The 23837-nt window shown below is 37.0% G+C and overlaps 1 protein-coding gene across 1 annotated transcript in view; it reads left to right on the top strand.

The window, feature by feature from the left end:
* LOC121418583 (cytoplasmic dynein 1 heavy chain 1-like) overlaps positions 1-23837 on the top strand; it is a 72092-nt gene that overhangs the window by 24126 nt on the left and 24129 nt on the right. Inside the window, exons 29-59 of the mRNA XM_041612528.1 lie at positions 454-663; positions 1009-1155; positions 1787-1953; positions 2496-2669; positions 3687-3852; positions 4496-4681; positions 5275-5475; positions 5966-6248; positions 6701-6801; positions 7149-7305; positions 7898-8138; positions 8585-8768; positions 9344-9556; positions 10027-10265; positions 12353-12509; positions 12924-13142; positions 13783-13989; positions 14552-14719; positions 15292-15525; positions 16125-16299; positions 16846-16999; positions 17424-17589; positions 18034-18197; positions 18821-19007; positions 19398-19493; positions 19934-20029; positions 20618-20779; positions 21350-21564; positions 22140-22233; positions 22664-22855; positions 23184-23363. Of these exons, the coding sequence (XP_041468462.1) occupies positions 454-663; positions 1009-1155; positions 1787-1953; positions 2496-2669; positions 3687-3852; positions 4496-4681; positions 5275-5475; positions 5966-6248; positions 6701-6801; positions 7149-7305; positions 7898-8138; positions 8585-8768; positions 9344-9556; positions 10027-10265; positions 12353-12509; positions 12924-13142; positions 13783-13989; positions 14552-14719; positions 15292-15525; positions 16125-16299; positions 16846-16999; positions 17424-17589; positions 18034-18197; positions 18821-19007; positions 19398-19493; positions 19934-20029; positions 20618-20779; positions 21350-21564; positions 22140-22233; positions 22664-22855; positions 23184-23363 (5535 nt within the window). The remainder of the gene's footprint in view (positions 1-453; positions 664-1008; positions 1156-1786; positions 1954-2495; positions 2670-3686; positions 3853-4495; positions 4682-5274; positions 5476-5965; positions 6249-6700; positions 6802-7148; positions 7306-7897; positions 8139-8584; positions 8769-9343; positions 9557-10026; positions 10266-12352; positions 12510-12923; positions 13143-13782; positions 13990-14551; positions 14720-15291; positions 15526-16124; positions 16300-16845; positions 17000-17423; positions 17590-18033; positions 18198-18820; positions 19008-19397; positions 19494-19933; positions 20030-20617; positions 20780-21349; positions 21565-22139; positions 22234-22663; positions 22856-23183; positions 23364-23837) is intronic.

The following is a 23837-nucleotide window of genomic DNA, read 5'->3' on the forward strand; positions in this document are numbered from 1 at the left end:
AATAGTCCTAAGTCTTAGATCCAATGTAGCAGTAATAAATGATTTACTATTGTAAAAAAAAAGGTATAGGCTAAAAGCATCATCAAGTTGGTTTAGCTCATAATCAGATCCATAATCAATTCAAGGTTTTTCTCTGTTCTTGCCTCATTTCTTAAACTGCTCTTGCCGTGATAAAATTAGAGCGTTACATCTTCTCATATGAATTTTAATAAGAAGACAAATCTTTTCAGTAAGGTCCCACATGTAGGGAGTCGGACATACACATGTAATGGATATGCTCTTTAACTTTAATACAATCTAGTGTAGCAAATTCACATTGATATGCTTTAATCCTATTGTCAATTGATTGTGTTTATTAGGACTATTGCTGTAATTGTATAACCAGTGCATAGTTGTTAAACAAAATATCAGCTTTTTAGCAATTGTAAAGTAATATTTCTTTGTGATCTACAGGTGAACATGCTTGTCACAGAGCTGAAGTCTGAAGCACTGAAGGAACGTCACTGGAAGCAGCTGATGCGCAAACTGAGGGTCAACTGGGTCCTGTCTGAACTGACCCTTGGACAGATCTGGGATGTAGACCTTCAGAGGAATGAGCCAATCGTCAGAGACATCATCATGGTCGCTCAGGGTGAGATGGCCCTGGAAGAATTCTTGAAACAGGTAAGAACTTGATGCTTTTTATACAAATAGTTATTGAGAGTTCTTGAAACAGGCGTATCATTCTGAGTTATGTCCGTCTTAAGTTGAGATTGTCTTGGTATTAAGCAACAAGACATTGACACTTTGAAATACCTGCATTGTAAAGGATTGAATTGACAGAAAAATTGTTACTTCAACATTGATCAAACTTATTTATTGTAATTTTATGTTACATTTCTGTTACATACACTTACAAAGATTGAAATGAACCATGTCTTGTAAATGGGAATTGTGGAGTATTGGATATTATGTTTTTAATATAAGGGAATGCATTCATTTGTGTTCATAATTTGTTTTTCTCCATAGGTGCGTGAATCGTGGCAGAGCTACGAGCTGGACCTCATCAACTTCCAGAACAAATGTCGCATCATCCGAGGATGGGATGATCTCTTCAACAAAGCCAAGGAACACATCAACAGTGTGGCTGCCATGAAGCTATCTCCCTACTACAAGGTATGCTCTTGACTCATCTGTTATGTACATCATGGTAACAAAATAATTCAGTTGTGCCTTTCTGAATCCTCCTCCCCTTCATTTAGTTCTTGGTAGTTCCATTTAATATTTGACTTTTTGGTGTCTCTGACCCCACTTTCTTTATGAACTGCCGTAGCCATGATACTTGGAGGGTGACACTACTTTTGCACAGGCGATAGTTGCTCCTGGCTCTATTTCGTCTAAGATATAGGGTTATGGTTGCATTAGGGTTTTATGGCAGGTCTAGGGTAAGGTTTAGGGTAGGTTATAGTGTTAAATCCAGGGTTGAAGTTGGTCATTCTATTAGTGTGTAAAATTTACAGCGGAGCAATTGTCGCTGGAGCAAATGTCATTGAACTAATTGGAGAGCATTAAAGTATTCATATGAACTAAAAATTATAGACAAACCATTTCAGGTAGGTCCCTTGAGGAATGGGTTGGGTGTACATGCTTTATGGAAGTGTTTTGTAAATACATGTATGTATGATACAAATTGAGATTGTAAACATGGAGACTGGAGTAGAATGCTCCAATATTGGTGAGTGTAATGCTATGATTGCAGAGGTTGTCAGAACCTCGTTGTAAAGCTAGTATCTCCTGTTTGTGGCAGGTCTTTGAGGAAGAAGCACTGACCTGGGAGGAGAAGCTGAACCGTATCAATGCTCTGTTTGACGTGTGGATAGATGTCCAGAGAAGATGGGTGTACCTAGAAGGTATCTTCTCAGGATCGGCTGATATCAAGCATCTACTGCCAGTAGAGACGCAGAGATTCTCAAGGTAAAACATTACTATTGTCAAATACAGATATCTTGGGCCCATTTAATGAAACATTAAACGAAACTTTAAATGAAACATTGATAAATAACATATGAAGCTACTGAGTTCATTCAATTGGCTAATAGTAAACCAGATGTTTGTCAAAAGGACTTGAACCATCATTATGACAATGTGAAAAGAAGATGTTACATTCTTGTTATTAAGTTATTAATAATGTAAATGAATTAGCCAAACAAGTTTTCCAATTTCTTTCAGTTGAAAAAAAATACAATAGCTTTGTCTATTGTTAAACTCCTCTTAACCAAGTCTGTGTAAAAATTCCTGTAATAATAATAACCATGTTGATGATGTGTTATTTGGCCAAGATAGCCACTTCAGTTCCTATAAACTATTCTCTGAGAGGATCCTGCATAACATTATGTGATGGGTTGATGGTGTCATGCCTTTCTTGTCCAAGATATTAATCAAAGAAAGGTGGATAATTCTTACTGTAGAGCTCTTTACAAACGAAAGTAACAGTCCATTATTTCTTGAATCCACAGCATCAGCACTGAGTTCCTAGCTCTGATGAAGAAGGTGTCCAAGGCACCTCTTGTCTTGGATGTGGTCAACATACCTGGAGTACAGCGCTCCCTGGAGAGACTGGCTGACCTACTGGGCAAGATCCAGAAGGCTCTCGGAGAGTACCTTGAGCGAGAGAGGGCCTCCTTCCCAAGGTCAGTTTTGATTTCATTTCTTTCCTGAATCTTATTTTATGGGTTATGGTATGCTACTCTGGACCCCAGAACATAGAGCTTAGTGACTGATTGCGGGGCTGACTTCTGAGATTGATTGCAATTTATATTGTGTTCGGTCAGTCATAGAAATCAACCTCACGATCAATCGCTAAGCTGTATGTAACAGGGACCTTGATGTGAGCACATGTTTGTACTGCTCAAAAGATGCAAGAAAGCCTCATCATACTCATGAAATTGTCATTAACATCTTATGTGTTATCCTACACAGCTTGATTTAACCTATCTTTGACATGTGATGCACCACGCCGTACACCGGGGTACCGTAGTACCCCGGGGTACAGCGTTGTGCAGCGCCATCTCGTGTTGTAATAGTGTACAGTTACATTGTTGTCATGGTGATCACGGTCGTATGTTCGGTGCGACAATCATGACAATGAATGGGGACAATGATCACAACGCCTATTTCCTTTCTTTGATACAATCTAATGCCAATAATAGTAAACAAATTATGTTATACTTAAGAATTCAAGTATACTTTTCGACAGCTAACTTACACAAAAGATTAGCTTATAGTCCCAAAACTCATTATTGAACAGTGAAGATTAGAACAGAACATGAAAATTAGAATAAAGTTATCATTTGCATGCATCAATTGTTACATAAGATCACTAAAAAGAAAAAAAATCTGTACAAACATTAAAATATACTTGCACACATTTTTGGTAACCCAGGGTACAGCGCAAAAAATAAAATAAATAATTCAACAAAATAACGGATTATCATTTGGTACCCCAGGGTACCAAATACTGCATCATGTGTTATGTTGATTTATATTGAGTTTCAAATTTCAAGTTTATCTGAATTTTTTCGTATATACTTACCTTTTCAGTATTTATTTTCATTATTTCGGTTTGTCGTATTCAGAAAGTGCTGGAAATGCTTTATGTTTAAAATTCTTTAGTTTATACTCTCGGTTTCACTTTATTTCTTTACTAGATTCTACTTTGTAGGAGATGAGGACTTGCTGGAGATCATCGGTAACAGCAAGAACGTAGAGAAACTCCAGAAGCATTTCAAGAAGATGTTTGCTGGGGTATCTACCCTCAATCTGAGTGAGGATTGCACTCTAGTCCTCGGTATTGCATCACGTGAGGGAGAGGAGGTAAACATTTCTTTTTGTTCTTACTGCAATGATTTAGAAATTGTAGAAAGGGGGTACAGTTTTCATTCATTCATACTCTACATCATGACATTTCAGTGTAGCGGGAGTGAGGGGACACTACTTATGTGCTGTGTATAGACTTAGCTGTGATAAGTGCTCATTAGATTATGATGGTAGTGGCGATGATTTTGTTGATGATGATGATGATGATGTTGATGATGATTTAAGTGTTGATGATGATGATGATGATGATGATGTTGATGATTTAAGTGTTGATGCTGATGTTGATGATGTTGATGATGATGATGATTTTAGTGTTGATGATGATGATGTTGGTGATGATGATGATGATGATAATGATGGTGATGATGATGATGATCATGATACTGATTATGATGATGATGATGATCCTGATGATGGTGGTGATAATGATAGTGATAATGATTTTGATGAAGTGCTGATTAATATTTTTCAGGCATTAAGATTAAAAGAGAAAGGGCTTCCAAGAATTAAGTTAGGGATTGAAGAAAAATGGAAGTTGGTCATGCAAAAAGGTTGATTATTTCATTGTAATGCCTTACCTTTAATGGAAGGTGTGTTATCAATTTTAATGAGTTTTCATATTCACCATGTGATGTTATAGGTGGTCTTCAAGACACCAGTTTCCATCAAGGAGCACCCTAAGATCAATGAATGGTTGACCTTGGTAGAGAACGAGATGAGAGTCACTCTGGCTAAGAGTCTAGCTACTGCTGTATCAGGCATAGCACAGTTCAAGGAAGGAGACATCGAACCGGAGAAGTATCTGACATGGGTCGATCAGTATCAGGTAGGTCAGAAGAACTACCCCAATCTGGGCTTTGGGCTCCATAACACAAAGGCTTGCAATTAATGGGCAAATGGCCAATCAACATAAATGTTCCATAGGCATTTGGTTCAAAACCATGACCAAGAACCAATCAGAAATTTGACTTTTGTTTAGAATACATGATTTAATTTTGGTTGGTTGTCCATGTAATCAAATATTTAGAAAAATTTTCAGTTTAGTTTAAAAAAATTTTAACAACATAGCCGTTTTTTGTCTTGCTGAATAATATGAATTCTGTGTACATTATTACTCATTGCCATGTATAGAGTTATTAGTAAAAGCATGGTACTTTGTTGCAGTGATTCATATTCACCCATAATTTTTCTTTTAATCTCATGGAACTGATGAAGAATATGAAGGAATGCTAGTCTTTCTCAATTCTCAAGAAGTTGCAAAAACTTGATTATTTGTAGCAAAACAACATCTTTGAAAAAAAAGCCATATACAGAAAAGGGAACATATATATATTTTTTTTTTTTTAGATTTCAGTATTGTAGTGATGCTTGTTTTGGTGAAGTCCTGAATTAAGTGGTAGTGTATTTTCATTTTCATAGGCCCAACTGGTGGTGCTATCAGCCCAGATCTCCTGGTCAGAGAGCACAGAGAAAGCTCTAGCAGCTGTAGAGAAGGCCGGAGGAAAGGACATGAAACCAGTAGAGGGTGTCCTACAGACTGTCAACAAGACCCTTCAAGTTCTAGCTGACTCAGTCCTCCAGGAACAACCAGCTGTCAGGAGGAAGAAACTTGAACATCTGGTAAAAATGATCTTATTTTCTCTTTTTATCTTAGTAGTTCTAGGGTGGACATTTAGTTTTTCCCGTCTTGATTATTTCAATATTTAGTTCTTTGCCAATTACTTTAAGACTTTGTTTGATATTTTTATTTATTTAAACTATTTTTTTGGTGCACAATAAATTCTTTAATCTTTTAAGTGTGTGGTAATATTTATTCCAATCAGGTTCTACTTTATCTTTAAGTGTTTTCATCAAAATAAATTTATTTTGAGTATCATGAGACAGGCCACAAACTAGCTGGAGCTGGAGGCCATGGTTCCCCCATTTCTGGCCACAGTGCTGTTTTCTGTTTGATCAAAGTTGAGACCACTAAAACCTGATTTTAATTCATTACAAGCCGGTCTCCAAAGTGGCCTTTCCCCCTCCAAAATCATATTTTGTTACCTGAATGAAACATTTTCAAGCATATTTCCCTTACATTATGTCAACCTCATGATTTAACTTCTACTAGATCACCGAACTGGTCCACCAACGTGACGTTACTCGCAAGATGATCCAGGACAAAGTCGCTGGACCCAATGACTTCCAGTGGCTGTCCCAGATGCGCTTTTACTTCGATCCCAAGCACTCAGATGTACTTCAGATGCTGAGTATCCAGATGGCCAATGCCCGCTTCAACTACGGCTTTGAGTACCTTGGTGTCCAGGACAAGCTTGTCCAGACACCACTGACTGACCGTTGCTACCTGACCATGACACAGGCCCTTGAAGGACGTCTGGGAGGATCACCATTCGGTAAGTTCATTACTTCCATCAAGATATTGTTATTGGCACTAGGAGCAATTGAAAGCTGCATTTAGACATTCATGTTTACTTTCAAAACTGGTGGAAGTTATCTTTCCTAGAGATGTGATTGGCAAAATTTTTTGAAATGACAATGTATTGAAGTGAAGGACATGAATACTTGATCTAATGGGTAGTTGTGAGGAAGGGATTCCTTGGATGCTCAAGCACCTAATCAGGGTCACTATGGTAAAGCCAGAGTAATAGTGTGCAGCCCTTAAAAACATTAAGTGCAAATAAATGATTATAAGTATTTGTTTTCTTTTCAAAAATTTGATTAGTATTCATCAAAAATACCTATTTAGATAACGAGGATATTGTTTATTTAATATCTGTAAGTCCGTGATTCATAATTACTCTAAAATATATGTCCATATAATGATGGTATTGTTTGATAACTTTAGGTCCTGCTGGTACAGGGAAAACTGAGTCTGTCAAGGCTCTTGGACATCAGCTGGGTCGCTTCGTCCTCGTCTTCAACTGTGATGAACGATTCGACTTCCAGGTAAATTCCTAGTGATATTTCATTCAATAACCTTTGAGTGACATTGAGAATGTCTTTAACCAAATACAAATAAGTAAACTGTAAAAATTGAATGGAAAGCTTCTGTCTCAATACAATCCTTGCCTCTGAATCATTAAAAACTTACCATTATACATATATTTAATTCTAAATTTGAAGTAATAGTTCTCAAAAAAATCTAACCTGATAATGATAGATTGATCAGTAAGGTCTAGTATTACCTTCACGGAGAAACTTTGAATGATCATTTAAAAGCCTCTGCTCTCTTTTCTGTTATCTGATTGTTACTTTGACCCTGCTAAACTCTCTCATGAATGATTATGTTACAGGCTATGGGTCGTATCTTTGTTGGTCTATGTCAAGTTGGAGCATGGGGATGCTTTGATGAGTTCAATCGTCTAGAGGAGAGGATGTTGTCAGCTGTCTCTCAACAGATCCAGACCATCCAGGAAGCTCTCAAAGAACAGCTCTTGGATGGCAAGAAGGGTAATTATTGGACCGTCTTTTCAATTTTCTGTTGAGCTTATTTCCAGCGCAAAATTATAATCATATTTTCAAATGTTGAGAACTTTGAGTCTACTTGTGAATTTATAATTCTTATTTCAATATTCACAGAAAAATTTTACCTTTCTAAGTAAACCTGTGTTTTATTGACTGGTCCTTGATAACGCACAAATGGAACAAATGAAGTAATACAAAATGTAGAAAACAGGAATATTGCATTTTGTTGTTGTTATTTCAGTGGTAATACAATTTCAAGTTAACTGTCCAAAGTTTTATTCATGGTAGCAGCTTTGCAAATGAGCACTTTGAAATGAAACTCTGCACTAGATTTTTATTGACATGCACAAACTTTATGAATGTGGAAGTGTCTTGATGAAGTACATGTACTTGTGACCCTCGCCTTGGAATCACTCGGAAAAGCGTTGATACATTCTCTCCACCCAGGTGTTAAAAAGGTACCTGGTGCGATGTTGTTGGCTTAGCTAATTGCCGGAATCCTGTGATTGGAGTAATGATATATCTGTAAAGCTCTCAGAGACATCATCATGATGTGATGTTATTATTATGAATTTAGGTGAACAGATCTTGGTGGAGCTGGTGGGCAAGCAAGTGAAGGTCAACCCAGACATGGCCATCTTCATCACCATGAACCCTGGTTACGCTGGCCGGTCTAACCTACCTGATAACCTCAAGAAACTCTTCCGTAGTTTGGCCATGACCAAACCGAATCGTCAGCTCATCTCACAGGTCATGCTCTACTCACAGGGATTCAGGACCGCTGAGAAGCTCGCCTCCAAGGTTGTGCCATTCTTCCAGTAAGTTATTTCGCGTCTATCACAGTTCAAAAAGTATTACTCACAGGCCCTGACCAGTCTATTGTCGCAGTTGTAAAATATTACATTAATATTTGATTTGAGTCAGCTGACAACATATCCTTTACAATAGGTCTTGTTTCTTATTCTATCTCAGAAGTTCTTTAGCAAATAAACAACAAAATTTATGAATGATATATATACGATCAATTCTGTTGTGAATTGCAACAATTGATTGAAATCCCTACCCTTTGGGAGACACATGATGCTGTTGTAACATTCCATTTTCTTTGTTCATTTTAGTAGTTATTTTAATATTTAGTTTCATGTTGCCATTTTCTCTGACATTTTCTGTCATGGTTGGATGTTTGTACTATAGCAATAAATGAATGGGATGGAAAGTTGTGTGGCTAAACAAGATTTTTCATCCTACTGCTCTCTCCTGACAGGCTTTGTGATGAACAGCTGTCATCTCAGTCTCACTATGACTTTGGCTTACGAGCCTTGAAGAATGTACTAGTGAGTGCTGGTAATGTCAAGAGAGATCACATCCAACGTGTCAAGGAACAGAGAGCCGAGAGAGGAGAGGATGTAGATGAAGGTTCTATTACAGAGAATCTCCCTGAACAAGAGGTAATTGTGATGATTATACACCGATTTGTAGTTACTAGCCAATGGCAAGTGCATAGGGTTAGGATTAGGGTTTGGATCACATCCAATGTGTCAAAGAACAGAAAGCCAAGAGAAGAGAGAATGTGGATGAAGGCTCTATTACTGAGAACCTCCCCGAGCAACAGTAGTAATGATTGAAAACTGGGTTCATGGATGTAGCCAGTGATAAGTTTGTATGCAAGTCACATGGTGATGGGACAGATAGGCATTAGTTATTTAGGGAGCTATTTTCCACAAGATGAAGTTCTGTACTTTATGAGATCTGAGTATGCAGTGCCATCATCAGAGGTAAACATTGAAATGTATGTACACTTAGATCTCTCAGTCAAATGAAAGAAAAGATTAGTAAATCGAAGTCATCTCAATAGGGCATCATTACTGCAGGATAGCTTTGACAAAGAGATCTCATGTCAGCAGATATTTCTTTGACGAATGCAATTATCATTTTACTATGTCATGCATATCTCACAAGAAGAGCTTACATAGATTGATACAAAGATCTGAATGCCTTTTTGTGCATCTTCATTCCTGTACAGATCCTTATCCAGAGTATCTGTGAGACGATGGTTCCCAAGCTGATAGCTGAAGACATCCCATTGCTCTACAACCTACTCTCGGATGTATTCCCAGGTATCAGCTACACCCAAGCTGAGATGAAGGGACTAAGAAGGGAATTGGCCAAGGTCTGCGAAGAGATGCATCTCACCTATGGTGAAGGAGATGAAATTGGAACATCGTGGGTTGAAAAGGTAACAATTGCTTTCGTAATTATCTTTGAGAATATGTTTGAAATCGTATCTGTCTACAGTTTTTGGAAGATGTTGAAGAATATTTCTTTTATACTCTTAGAATAAGACTGGAATATTTAACAAATGATGATTTCCTTCTGTTTCTCATGTTACTCAATCTAAAAATTTGCAATGATAGATTTTATGAGAAGCAATATACCAAGCTTACACATGTTTTCTCTCATAGTTGTTTCTTGCTACAATGTCTGTGCATTAGATATACTTTCATTCTGTATATGATTAAAGTTGTCTCCATACATTCAATTAGTTATTACTGATTGAATATACTAGTATTCAGCTTGCTGAAACCCAAGAGTGTGATACAGTCTAGAGATTATTGCAGATTTGAATTGTTGCTTATGACTTTTATGAACTTTATGAACTTTTATGAACTTTATTATTAATTCTATCAAACTTGATCTGTTATACAGGTTCTTCAGCTGTACCAGATCTCCAACCTGAACCATGGTCTGATGATGGTAGGCCCCAGTGGTAGTGGTAAGAGTATGGCCTGGCGTGCACTGCTCAAGGCTCTGGAGAGACTTGAAGGTATCGAGGGTGTGGCACAGGTCATTGACCCCAAGGCTATCTCCAAGGAAGATCTCTATGGTACCTTGGATCCTAACACCAGGGAATGGACGGATGGTCTCTTCACACACTTCCTCAGAAAGTAAGAATGTCTCATGGGCAATCAGTAAACTGTTTATCTCCTTAGACTTAGAGGCATTGATTAACATTACAAAGGTCTTGTTGAATTAAGTCCTGAACTTAGTGTTTGTTGTATTTGATATTGTTCCTATGGATAAAAAGTAGCCAGGAATATGTAAAAAAAAATCTTTGCAAACAATTTCAAGATATCTGTGATTGAAAACTGGGATAACTTGCACTTTTTTTCACTTTTTTGGGGAAGCATTGGATAATGTTTTTCTTGTGCAATTTATTCAAGATGTCATTTTTACAATGTCTCACCTGCGAAGCAAAGTGAGACTATAGGCGCCGCTTTTCCGACGGCGGCGGCGTCAACATCAAATCTTAACCTGAGGTTAAGTTTTTGAAATGACATCATAACTTAGAAAGTATATGGACCTAGTTAATAAAACTTGGCCATAAGGTTAATCAAGTATTACTGAACATCCTATTAGAGTTTCATGTCACATGACCAAGGTCAAAGGTCATTTAGGGTCAATGAACTTAGACCATGTTGGAGGATTCAACATCGAAATCTTAACCTGAGGTTAAGTTTTTGAAATGTCATCATAACTTAGAAAATATATGGACCTAGTTCATGAAACTTGGACATAAGGTTAATCAAGTATCACTGAACATCCTGCATGAGTTTCACGTCACATGACCAAGGTCAAAGGTCATTTAGGGTCAATGAACTTTGGCCGAATTGGGGATATCTGTTGAATTCCCATCATAACTTTGATAGTTTATGGATCTGATTCATGAAACTTAGACATAATAGTAATCAAGCATCACTGAAAATTTTGTGCAAGTTTCAGGTCTCATGATTAAGGTCAAAGGTCATTTAGGGTCAATGAACTTTGGCCGAATTGGGGGTATTTGTTGAATTACCATCATAACTTTAAAAGTTTATTGGTCTAGTTCATTAAACTTGGACATTAGAGTAATCAAGTATCACTGAACATCCTGTGCGCGTCTCAGGTCACATGACCAAGGTCAAAGGTCAATGAACTTTGGCCGAATTGGGTGTATCTGTTGAATTACCATCATAACTTTGAAAGTTTATTGATCTAATTCATGAAACTTGTACATAAGAGTAATCAAGTATCACTGAACATCCTGTTCGAGTTTCAGGTCACATGATCAAGGTCAAAGGTCAAGTAAGGTCAATGAACTTTGGCCATGTTGGGGTTTTTTGTTGAATAACCATCATATCTCTGTAAGTTTATTGGTCTAGTTCATAAAAAGTGGACATAAGAGTAACCATGTATCACTGAACATCTTGTGCGAGTTAGAGTAGTATTCAAAGTCAGCACTGCTGCTACATGTATATTGAACCGCGTGATGCAGGTGAGACGGCCAGAGGCATTCCACTTGTTACAATTCATCACAAACAGAGGTAATAATAGAACTTTGCAGCTCACATTTTGTACAGTCATATCAATGTTAACCAAGGCCTTTGAATTTTACTAGTTCATAAGAAAAGTTATGATGCACTCTAATTATCATGGCTTGAGCAGTTCTTGAAATGAAGCAAGAATACAGACAAATGTGGCTGAATGTGTAACAGGTTGATTATTTTATGGAATTGCCTACATTCATCTCATTAAGGGTTCTATATTTTTAAGGATAACATACTTATAAATTGTATTACACATATCTTACACGTGTATATAGAATTACTAACATATCTGGGGGCCGTTTCATAAAGCTGTTCTTAAGTTAAGAGCGACTGGTGAACCCTTCTCATATGCGCTAAACAATCGTCAATTCAACAGCTTTATGAAACACCCACCTGTTGTAATCATGATGATGGTTTTAAATTTGAGTAAATATGGATATTGATAATTTGCATACATCCATGTCTCAAGAGGAAACTGGAGATGACAAGTCTGTCTTACACAACTTATTATGAAAATGTGATTTGAAATGACATAGTAATAGTTCTAAGAACTTGTTTTGTCTTCTGTCATAAAATAGAAATCATCATCAAGATTTAATAATCATTTAAGCCAGCATCCTGTTGCAATTTTTATGCTTCATTCGTTTTATTTCTCTTCTTGTATCTAGGATCATTGACAACGTTCGCGGTGAGATCAACAAACGTCAATGGATCATCTTTGATGGTGATGTTGATCCTGAATGGGTTGAGAATCTCAACAGCGTACTTGATGAGAACAAGCTTCTCACACTACCCAATGGAGAACGTCTTGGCATACCTCCAAATGTAAGCTTGATACTATCAAATGCTCATGTCTGCAAACATTTCTTGGGAGAGCTTTTGGTATTCACTACTGATTATTATTTGTGTCTCACATTTTAATGTATAAAAAAACTATAGATGCAGAGCATATGAATACCATCTTTAAAAAGTTAAATGGGGAAATTATAGCATATTGATGATATTGTCATTATAGAGATCGACTGGGAGGGGTCAGTGATTTTAGTGTAATTCATGTTCAAGAACCACTGCGCATGTGATATTCAACATGTTATCTCATTGACTAATATATAATTGTGCATGACCCATGTGCATTATCTGGCCAATGCAATGATATGTTATTTACCACAGGCAATTGGGAATAAAGTGTGATATTTCGCCAGACTTCTTGATTCTTGTATATGAATCTATTTTGTGTAGGTGCGTATCATGTTTGAGGTCCAGGACCTACGCTTTGCGACCCTGGCTACAGTCACCCGATGTGGTATGGTGTGGTTCAGTGAGGATGTACTCAGTACTGAACTCATCTTTGAGAACTTCCTGACCAAGCTTCGCTGTGTACCCCTGGAGGAAGGAGAGGATTCCTATAAAAGCAGAGAGGCTGGAGATAAGGAGGATGTACTGTCACCCGTCATGCAGGTTAGTAGAAATCTCTATAATATGATGAGGTGGATCTTCGTGATACGATGGGTTATGCATGCTCACATGACCAGAATTCATTTAGCGTAACTCATTGATTCATGAGAGGTTATTAGTAAAGTATGACTGCTCATGGTTTTGAGACAACAAGTTTATCAATTAACTTGATCATTGGAATAATCATTCACACTTTTTACCTTTTACACAGTACAATCATTAGAGTCCAATCGTGAGAATTGGTCTAAAGGTACCGTGTTCGTAATTTCACTTATGGCATTGATGATGTGTAGTATTTGTATATTTTAATCTCCCTTCATTTGCATGAATGATGCACATATTTTCAGTGCTCTCATATTGTGACTGTTGCCCTACTCTCATTATATCTATGCTTCATAATCACATGTTCTTTGCTATTTTTCTGGATATTTCCCTGGATACAAATATAAGTGAAAATCCTTGTTTAAACCAATGCATGTTCAGAGTGGAAATAAATGTTTTTGTGATTTTCATGGATTAGGTTTGATTGAGATTGTTGCATCAGGGACCAATTCTTATCTTTTATTTCTTGATATTTTCAAATGTGTTTCAAGGTTAAGAATAAAGAACTAGATAGAGTAATCTTGCATGCTCTTTTTATCAGGTTCAAGTTGACTCTGCGAATGTGCTTGGACCTCACTTCAGCTCCGATGGTGTGGTGATACGATGCTTGGAGTATGCTGCTAAGCAAGACCAGCACATCATGGACTTTACTCGCCTGAGGGCGCTCAACTCTCTCTTCTCTATGCTTCATCAGTGTGTCCGCAACATCATCCAGTACAACCACACACACAGTGACTTCCCCATGCAGGTCAGAACAGAATAATATTACATTCATTCAGAGTGTAGAAATGTTATATTTTGTGTGATATAACATTGCTATACTCTTTCACTAGTTATAGTGATAAACCATTTCTATTTAGTCATGACAAAGACAAAAAGTGGATGTATCACTAATCCCTGGGTCACAAAAGTTAAGATTTCTTAGTTGTGCTGCTGTAATTGAATTATAGTGAAAGAGATGTAGCGATTCTTTCTTTTTTTTTGCTATCTGGGGGTGGGTATATTGCTTTCATTTGTAACTCTGGATATACTTACATTTATTTTGCCGAATAAAATGATGATGATGATGATTGTGATAATGATGATGATTGTGATAATGATGGTGATTATGATTGTGATAATGGTAATGTTAATGATAATGATTATGATCATGAATATATTTAAAAGAACAATGAGAGTATATGTTGAAGAACTCTACATCATTATTCAATATCCTTCATATGTCTTGTCTAAACTCTGATACCAACAACATATTATAAAGTGAGTGTCCAGTGAATGATATTTAGAGTTCTCTTTCTCCTCCCATACAGCAAGATCAACTGGAGAAGTATGTATCTCGTTACCTGATCCATGCTCTCCTCTGGTCGTTCACTGGGGATAGTAAGATGAAAGCCAGACAGGAGTTTGGTGATTTCATCCGGGGTATCACCACCATACCACTACCACCTCAACAGACTGTACCCATCATTGACTTTGAGGTAAATACATCATGGGTTTTTAATAATCAGTTTTAATGAATAAATTTGACTTGGAGAAAATAAATTAATGGCTTATGATTGTTGAATATTTGTACTGAAAACTTTGTTTTATAGCATAATTACCTTATGTGTATCATTGAATAATACCGCTCTTGAGCATTATGAGTAAGCAATATAATTTTTAATTTTAGAAAATTACTTACAGTTATATCATTCTGGGGAATAGACATTTTTACAATAATACTGGGTGTGTTTACCTTCAGCAATAAATGTAAACAAGTTGTTCTGTACTCAACCGAGGTGAGGTGAATGGTTACACAGCAGGATTAATTTCTTGTATGCTCTGTGGGCTGTAAGCAGCAATTTTATTTAAAGCTGGAGTAATTGGAATCAATGATTTCTACATACATGACAATATACAAATGTTGAATACTGTTTTTATTACTACCTCTCAGTGAGGGTAGACTCAAACAGGAACATCTACTAATTTCTCTCGCAGGATACATCGAAGTCTGACACCTTTCTCCAATTGCGAATGTCCTAATGCTCTCTATGATCTTTTGTATTTCTAGGTATCTATATCCGGTGAATGGGTTCCATGGCAGTCTAAGGTACCCCAGATTGAGGTAGAGACTCACAAGGTAGCTGCCCCTGACGTTGTGGTACCTACCCTTGACACTGTTCGTCATGAAGCACTCCTGTACACCTGGCTAGCGGAGCACAGACCTATGGTGCTGTGTGGACCACCTGGTAGTGGAAAGACTATGACATTGTTCAGTGCACTCAGGGCCCTGCCTGACATGGAGGTAGGTACTTATATTTATTTGGCTGTCAGTTAGTCACAAGGTTTTAATCCGGTTTTATCCCTTTTGAAAGGGTATAACCAGATTCACCTCACACATGTGGCATTCTCCCTCACCCTCCCTCCTTTTGCACAACTTAGTGAATCCTCCATCTTCAACTCAATCCTTCACTTGCTTCTTCCATGTCTTCTCTGGCCATCCCTTCCTGGAACTGCCCACCTCAAATTAATCACCTTAAACTAATCATTTTACTGCTAATACAAGACAGTTTTTCGCAAAAATGATTATAAATAAAGTAACTCATTGTCCAGCAGTTGTATAATAATCGTCAGTGTTGATTGTAACCCTGATTATAATCAGATCAGCACTTAACTGTCTATGTACTAATGAGTTAAAATGAGTTAAAAGTACCTTTTTTATGTTGTTTTTAAGTTGTAAATACACAACTATGAATATACTTAAGTGTCCATTTTAGTAGATACTTTCTCAGAGAGAATATAACAAGATTATGAATTTGCTAATGCTAGTTTCAAATATCCAGATAGAATAAATTTGTTATTCTATTTTAAAATTCTTTTTTTAATATTGTTTGTACTGTATAGGTTGTTGGATTGAACTTCTCCAGTGCTACAACCCCAGAGCTGATGCTGAAGACCTTTGATCACTACTGCGAGTACAGACGTACTCCTAATGGAGTCGTACTAGCCCCAGTCCAGCTGGGCAAGTGGCTAGTAGTCTTCTGTGATGAGATCAATCTACCGGACATGGATCAATACGGTGAGAAAATAACAGGATTTTGTTTGTGATTGCTAGATTATGGAGTGTAGGTTGAGGTTGTTTTTTTTTTAGTTTTCTAAGTGCAGCACTTATACATGTATATTTATGAAGGAAATAAATCAGTTTTGAGTCTGCATGCGTTTACTGACACTGAATTCTAAGAACTGTAGATGAGTTTAGCCAGGGTGATATAGGAGTGCCTTGAGCATATATTGGTGGATATGGTGGATATGTGTGCTATACAATACCGTATAATATTATTCTTATTTTTATCAATTTTGTCAACTGATAGCAATAAGGTAAGAAATGCAGAGGAAAGAGAAGGGAGGAATGGTATCAATAGAAAGCATTTGATTATAATGTTGGAGAACAATAACTATGTAGGGGGAGAAAAATTTATTGGATGCCAGAAAACTAAGATAAAGAAGATATTTGCTTAATAACATTGAGAAAACATAGGTTAAGAAGTAAAGATTAATGAAAGAAAGGGATCAGGAGAAATTTGATAGATCTGTCATTGATTGCATTTTGTGTTAAAATCAACAGGAACACAGAGAGTCATCTCCTTCTTGCGTCAGATGTTAGAGCATGGTGGCTTCTACCGAACATCAGATCAGGCTTGGGTTAGGTTTGAACGCATCCAGTTTGTCGGTGCTTGCAACCCTCCAACAGATCCAGGCAGAAAACCACTATCCCACAGGTAGGTACCTTCCAAATGAACTGTTCTTGCTTTGGTTTAGATACAGATAAAAATGTCTATGAAGACCAACCTAGGGAGAGAATGAAAGGCAGTCTTCATGACCAGGGGAGTGTTTCACAATTTTTTTTTCACTGACTAAATAACTTTCTGCCAATCAAAATCAATGATTTATTGTAGCTTATAACAATGGACTATTTGTTCCATGAAAAAGCCCCCTCTCCCCATGTGGTCTTTGTAGACAGGTCCCTGTTTTTATGCAAGGAAATGATTCAGCTAATTTTTATATTTTTTAGTGTGAATTGCCCTTAGCCCCCATTTAAATTAGATTTTTAAATCTGGTTGTTAAAAATATTCTCTGAATATTTGATTGCTAGATGGTCAACTTACGCAAGTTTAAGTAAATATTCTTTTGTTATGGTTACAGGTTCCTGCGTCATGTGCCGGTAGTATACGTGGACTACCCAGGTCCAGCATCACTGACCCAGATCTATGGAACATTCAACCGTGCCCTGCTCCGTCTCATCCCAAGCCTGCGTACCTATGCTGAACCTCTTACCAATGCTATGGTGGAGTTCTACACAATCTCACAAGTAAGTAATGGTGTTGGTCATAACATAGTTCATCAGAACTATTTCAAGATTACGAACAGTCATGCGGGCATGTGATGGATTCATTCTTATACGGAATGTCTATGTCAAAATCAATTTGAATGAAGTTGTTGTTTAGAATATTGAGATGTAGTAGATAATTGCTTTTTATATGGTTCAGGAAGGGTTGCACAATATGATATTCATATATTGTGTCAATCAAAACTTCTATACAAGATGGACGATATATCGCGTCTCACTGTAGTATAAAAATTATGTCTTTTGACCTATGTTTCAGACATCAGCAATAAGTCATGCCATAAAATAACCCATCCCAATCCAATCCATCCCTGCAATCCAATTTTTCTGACTGTTTTAGGACAGAATATATTCATATCAGGTAGATAAATTGTTATGTTATTGTCAACTTTTGTCTCTTTATTTCAGGAGCGCTTCACTCAAGACATGCAGCCTCACTACATCTACAGTCCTCGTGAGATGACCCGTTGGGTGCGTGGCATCGTTGAAGCACTGCGCCCTCTAGAGTCTCTGTCTGTAGAGGGTCTGGTCCGCATCTGGGCTCATGAGGCTCTACGTCTCTTCCAAGACAGGTATGTATTTCAGGTTACTTTTACAACCAAAAATGAAGTGTAGTTTCTAATAATACTTGTAGATTCTGGAGAATAAAATAAGTTAATCATACCAGGAGGGATCGATTTTGTGAAAACTTTTTTTTTATTCAACTTACTATATGGATTATACAAGAACTGGTACAATTTCAAATGAAATCTTAATGGCTTATCTGAATCTAATAAAGCTTAATGAATACCAAAGTATATGCTTATTTTAAATTGAAATATGTGGATATCTACAAAGATATCCCATGAATGTACATGCTCCATATCAACTGTTCTAGTACAAATGTTGGTTTCATCCTCAAATTTTCAAAGTGACATGCATTTGTGCAATATCATTCATTGTGATGTCAAAATAATTGAGACCTCACTAGATGATGATAAAGCAAAATGAGTTGGTTGTTGATGGTCCATTTGTTGATGTAAATGGTTTGTTGATACTAGTTCAAAACATCATCGGAATTGCTCCTCTCCATGAATATACATACATCAGTTCAACTGATAATTGGTCAAATGTTGATTTCACCCACAATTTCCATGCTTGTGAAATTCACAAATATTAGATGAAGATGATAAATGATTCTTTTGGTTTGTTACAGGCTTGTTGAGGATGAGGAGAGGATGTGGACTGATCAGAACATTGATGCGGTTGCTATGAAACACTTCCCCAACATCACCAAGAAAGAAGCTCTTGGTCGACCAATCCTCTTCAGTAACTGGCTGTCCAAGGATTACATTCCAGTTGACCAGGAGGAGCTCAGAGACTATGTCAAAGCCAGACTCAAGGTCTGTACTTTTACTTATTAATCTGCAAATATTGTTTATACTCTCTTGTACAATTAATTTTGGGTGAAAAATGAATGAATACATAGGTATTTTGACAAGGATTTTTATTCCCAAATTTTGAAAATGTTACTTGCAATTTTATTCAGGGTTTAAAAAATCCAAAGTGTGATTGGGGATAATGATGGAAAGATTTAAAAAGTTAGGATCTAGCTTTTTCTTGGCCGCTTGTGTTTTTTTCCACAAAATATTTTGGTTCTCAGATGCTTTTTTAAGTTGTTTAGGATCAGAAGAGATACTTTAGAAAATCCTGTTTGTGATTGATATTGATAGTGACAGTGATTGTACTTAGTTTAACATTAAATTGTGACTTATTTTTTATGTTCTATGTAGGTGTTCTATGAGGAGGAGTTGGATGTACCTCTGGTTCTGTTCAATGAAGTCTTGGACCATGTTCTTCGTATCGACAGAATCTTCAGACAACCACAGGTAAGAGATTTATCAATAGTCTATTATAGTAGAGCTTTGATAGATCACCAAAAATATACACAAGAGATGATGGAAAAGAGTTCTGTTGATGATTAGCAATGGGGAGAAAATGCATAAAACTAAAATTTTCTTAAAAAAACATGTAAATTTTGGCTCTGGAAAGGAAACCCTTTGTTTTCACATTTACAGTTGGTCTGATGAAAGCATCCAAACAATTTTTTTGAGGCCTAATGTTTATTTTAGGAGTGAAGCCATATGATGGAAGGCTAGGATGAAGATGATGCCTTTGATGACACAAGTAGTTGATATCGTAGATGTTGTCATTTCTTATATGCACTCCTTATAATAGTACTTGCTCAATCCTATTACCTGTATCAATTGACAATTGATGTTATACAAAGAAAGTCATGAATGGATTTGATATTGTTATCTTATAATAGGGTCACTTGCTTCTGATTGGAGTGAGCGGTGCAGGAAAGACAACCCTGTCACGCTTTGTAGCCTGGATGAATGGTCTCAGCATCGTTCAAGTCAAGGTAAGTAATATATTCAAATATTCGGTGATCTTTTACCGTGGGGAGATTTTGTTGAAAAATTCAAGCAGTGTAAGTCAATGTTACCTCCCCCCCAAAAAAAAAAAAATGTGTATCATTTACTAGCTTCTTGTTCACTGTGTACCAAATCAAGCAAACAAATTGTACCATAAATATTGTAATAAGTTTGTTGAAAACTGATTGTTTCATCTCTTAGTAATTAAATCAGGTAGTGAATTCAGTTTTAAACTTGTTTTTTGATTTTGTGAATTCTATTTTTATGTTTTAATTGTCCAAAGAGAACTTAAGATGTGTACATTTTCAAGAATTTTGAATTAAAATCTAACAAATATCAGCTATTCACTACTAAAATTTATTTACTTATACTTTTTTACCTTATCACAATGCTGATAATAATATTAGAAATGGATTATGAAATCCTTACCTGTATATGTGTGAAGATTGCAAGCACATAATATTGTTATGTATGAAAATATTTGTTATGAATGCTTTGCGTACTGTTGAGCAGCTACATTATACAGAAGACATATACAATGAATCCCCCTTTTCATGGTTCTTTTTCATATTCAGGTTCATAACAAGTACACAGCAGCAGACTTTGATGAGGACCTGAGAGTTGTACTCCGTAGAGCTGGTTGTAAGGATGAGAAGATTGCTTTCATCATGGACGAATCTAATGTCTTGGATTCTAGCTTCCTGGAGAGGATGAATACACTGCTAGCCAATGGAGAGGTAAGTACAACAAGTTAGTAGTTGTTACATGGTATCTGTAGAATACTAGTTAGTCAGAAGTCAGTCTACATGAGTGTGACTTTGATTATAATAAAGGGCCAATGTACTTATGATATCCAAGGTGTAGTCTCACTGATGCTATAACTACAAGTTACTTGTTAGACCAAAAGAAGAAATCTGGCAGATATATGCTGGATTGACTCCTTTGTGAACTCACACATGTGCTCCAGATGAACTTGCTTCCATTACTAATGTCTTCCAATCCAGATTTCAGTAAATTTGCTGTGATATTGTAATGACCTGTTACCATATAGATTTGATTTTTTCTTTCCGACTAGTTCTGTGAAACAGCCCTCTTTTCTGTCATAACTGTTATTTGTTCAGCCTTAATCATTTTATCTTATGAATATGAAATCATAATAGAACATTTTTTTTCAACTTGCACAATCAGATGTACTTCAAATGATGAACATGCAATACTTCTTCCTCCAATACAGATGTTAGTAAATTTGCTGTGGCCATTAGAATGCTGTTTAACCATGATAATTTGATTTACTTGACCACCCCTAGGTTCCAGGTCTGTTTGAAGGAGATGAATACACTATGCTGATGACCCAGTGCAAGGAAGGTGCCCAGAGGTTGGGTCACATGCTGGATTCCACTGAAGAACTCTACAAGTGGTTCACCGGTCAGGTCATCCGCAACCTCCATGTGGTCTTCACCATGAATCCATCATCAGAAGGCCTCAAGGACAGGGCTGCGACATCACCTGCCCTCTTCAACAGGTCAGTCAGAACTCTAAAATTTAAATACAGTTCGTCCCTGATGAGCAGGGCTGGCCGGATTCACCTAACTGAAAGGCAATTGCCATTTAGCCCCTCCCTCCTCTTTGCACAATTCAGTGCATTCTCCGCAATACAATCTCTCAGACTTTACTGCTCTACTGGCTTCTTCTGTGTCTTCTTTGGCTGTAGCACATGAGAACACTTAACCCAGTGGCTTTCACTGATTTGTCCAGCTCTTCTTCCAACCCCAATATCTGTTTCCAAGTCCTCTTTATTTTTTTCTGTCTATTGGTGTGACAATTGGAAATAAACTATTTTACAAACAAATGGATCAGTATGTAGGTGCATCATTTCGTAAATGAATGGATAAATTGATACCTGAATGAACAATATTAATAAATATCCTCAGACTTAAGATATATTCCTTTGAAGTATTTTGAAATTCATTTCTCCCAAAATGTATACCCTTTTGTAAAAAAAACATTGGTCTTTTCAAAGTGTGTAGGTTAAGATAAATCAGTGCCATACAGAATTTACATTTGCATCCTGTTCTATTATATTTCTTCTCCTTCCAGGTGTGTGTTGAACTGGTTTGGAGATTGGACCACCCATGCCCTCTTCCAAGTTGGTAAAGAGTTTACCAACAAGGTTGACTTGGACAAGTCTGATGTAAGTACTTTCAATCTTTATTCTTCAAGAGATCCTTCATATTTTTAATGTTATGATGTATCTGCAAATTTCTCATAAATGCCTTTAAAAAAGCACAAAACTATTTAATGAATTTCCCCTAGGCTTGCATACAAAACTTTCTGTGTGATACGATGCCGTAATGCACAATGTAAGGCTTTTCTTCATCAGATACCTGGAATATTCCATTTGTTAGGTTCAATATTTTACTCATCTGTGATTCATGCAGTATTTGCTCTAACTTGCGTAATAATTTTACTATCCTATTCTAAGCCATCCAATACTATATAGATAGTTCATAACTTCCTACAGCAAACATACAAATGTATTGATATCACAATGATGTAATGATTCTGCAGTATGATCAAGCACAAAGTATGATCTTTACTTTTCTGATGTTTCCTCCTTGTAGTACATCCCACCAGACTATCTGCCTGTAGCCTATGAGGGTGTTGCCCAGAACCCCACCCATCGCGATGCCATCGTCAATGCCTTTGTGTTTGTCCACCTGACATTGCACCAAGCCAACCAGAGACTCCAGAAGAGAGGTGGGCGTGTCATGGCCATCACTCCGAGACATTACCTGGACTTCATCAATCACTATGTAAGCATTCTTGGTATTGTACCTTTTCAGTTTTGCACTTTCCATCTTTAGGAACATCTTCCATTTTGTTATTATGAATTTCCTTCTTATTTTCAGGAACTGTTGACTTGATGCATATTATTATTTTTTCTCTTATTCAGGATTTTTCTTCACACTCTTTTTATATCTCCCTTTTTATTCATCCTTGGCCTTTTCTTTCCCGAGTCCCCCCCCAACTTTGTCTTCAGTTTGATAACATGTTCCTGTGCAAAGCACTTTAAAGGGGAATCCCCAACAATATCTTCTAGTTCCTTTGTATTTACATTGACATTATCTCCTTGTATTTTAGGTCAAGCTGTACACTGAGAAGCGTTCTGACCTGGAGGAGCAGCAGCTCCATCTCAACGTTGGTCTCCAGAAGATCAAGGAGACTGTGGAACAGGTGGAGGAGCTCCAGAAGAGCCTTGCACTCAAGAGCCAGGAGCTAGAGGCCAAGAATGCTGCTGCTAATGCCAAGCTCAAGCAGATGGTAAGGAGGCTTGCAGAAGATGATATTTCTTAAGAGAACTACGTACATGTGAAATAGAAAAGATAGCAAGGTGGTGATTTTTTACCTGATTGCTGAGAAAGCATGAATGCTTGTTAGCAAGCAACCAGAGGGACCTGATGAGGAGGATTTTAATGACTTACCAAAGAGCACTAGCACACCGAGTGGGAATCGAATCCGGGTCACCGGAATCTGAAATCCCCGCTCTACGAACTGTGATGAATCTATTGACTTTAATAATGAGAGCATATATGATTAAAAAAACATGGGTATGAGGTAAACTAAACTCAAAAGTAGAAGAATTGAGATGTATGGAATAGGAAGTTTTTCAAATAAAAGCAATGAGTTGTGAAAAGCATGGCAGGTACAAAGGGGAGGGGGAGAAAGGCTCGATAAGTTCTTTATGGGTTTTTTGTTGTCATATTTGACATGAGAATGGAAACAAATATGGTGGGG

The sequence above is a fragment of the Lytechinus variegatus genome, chromosome 7 (assembly GCF_018143015.1).
Source record: "Lytechinus variegatus isolate NC3 chromosome 7, Lvar_3.0, whole genome shotgun sequence".
NCBI classification, from domain to species: Eukaryota; Metazoa; Echinodermata; class Echinoidea; order Temnopleuroida; family Toxopneustidae; genus Lytechinus; species Lytechinus variegatus.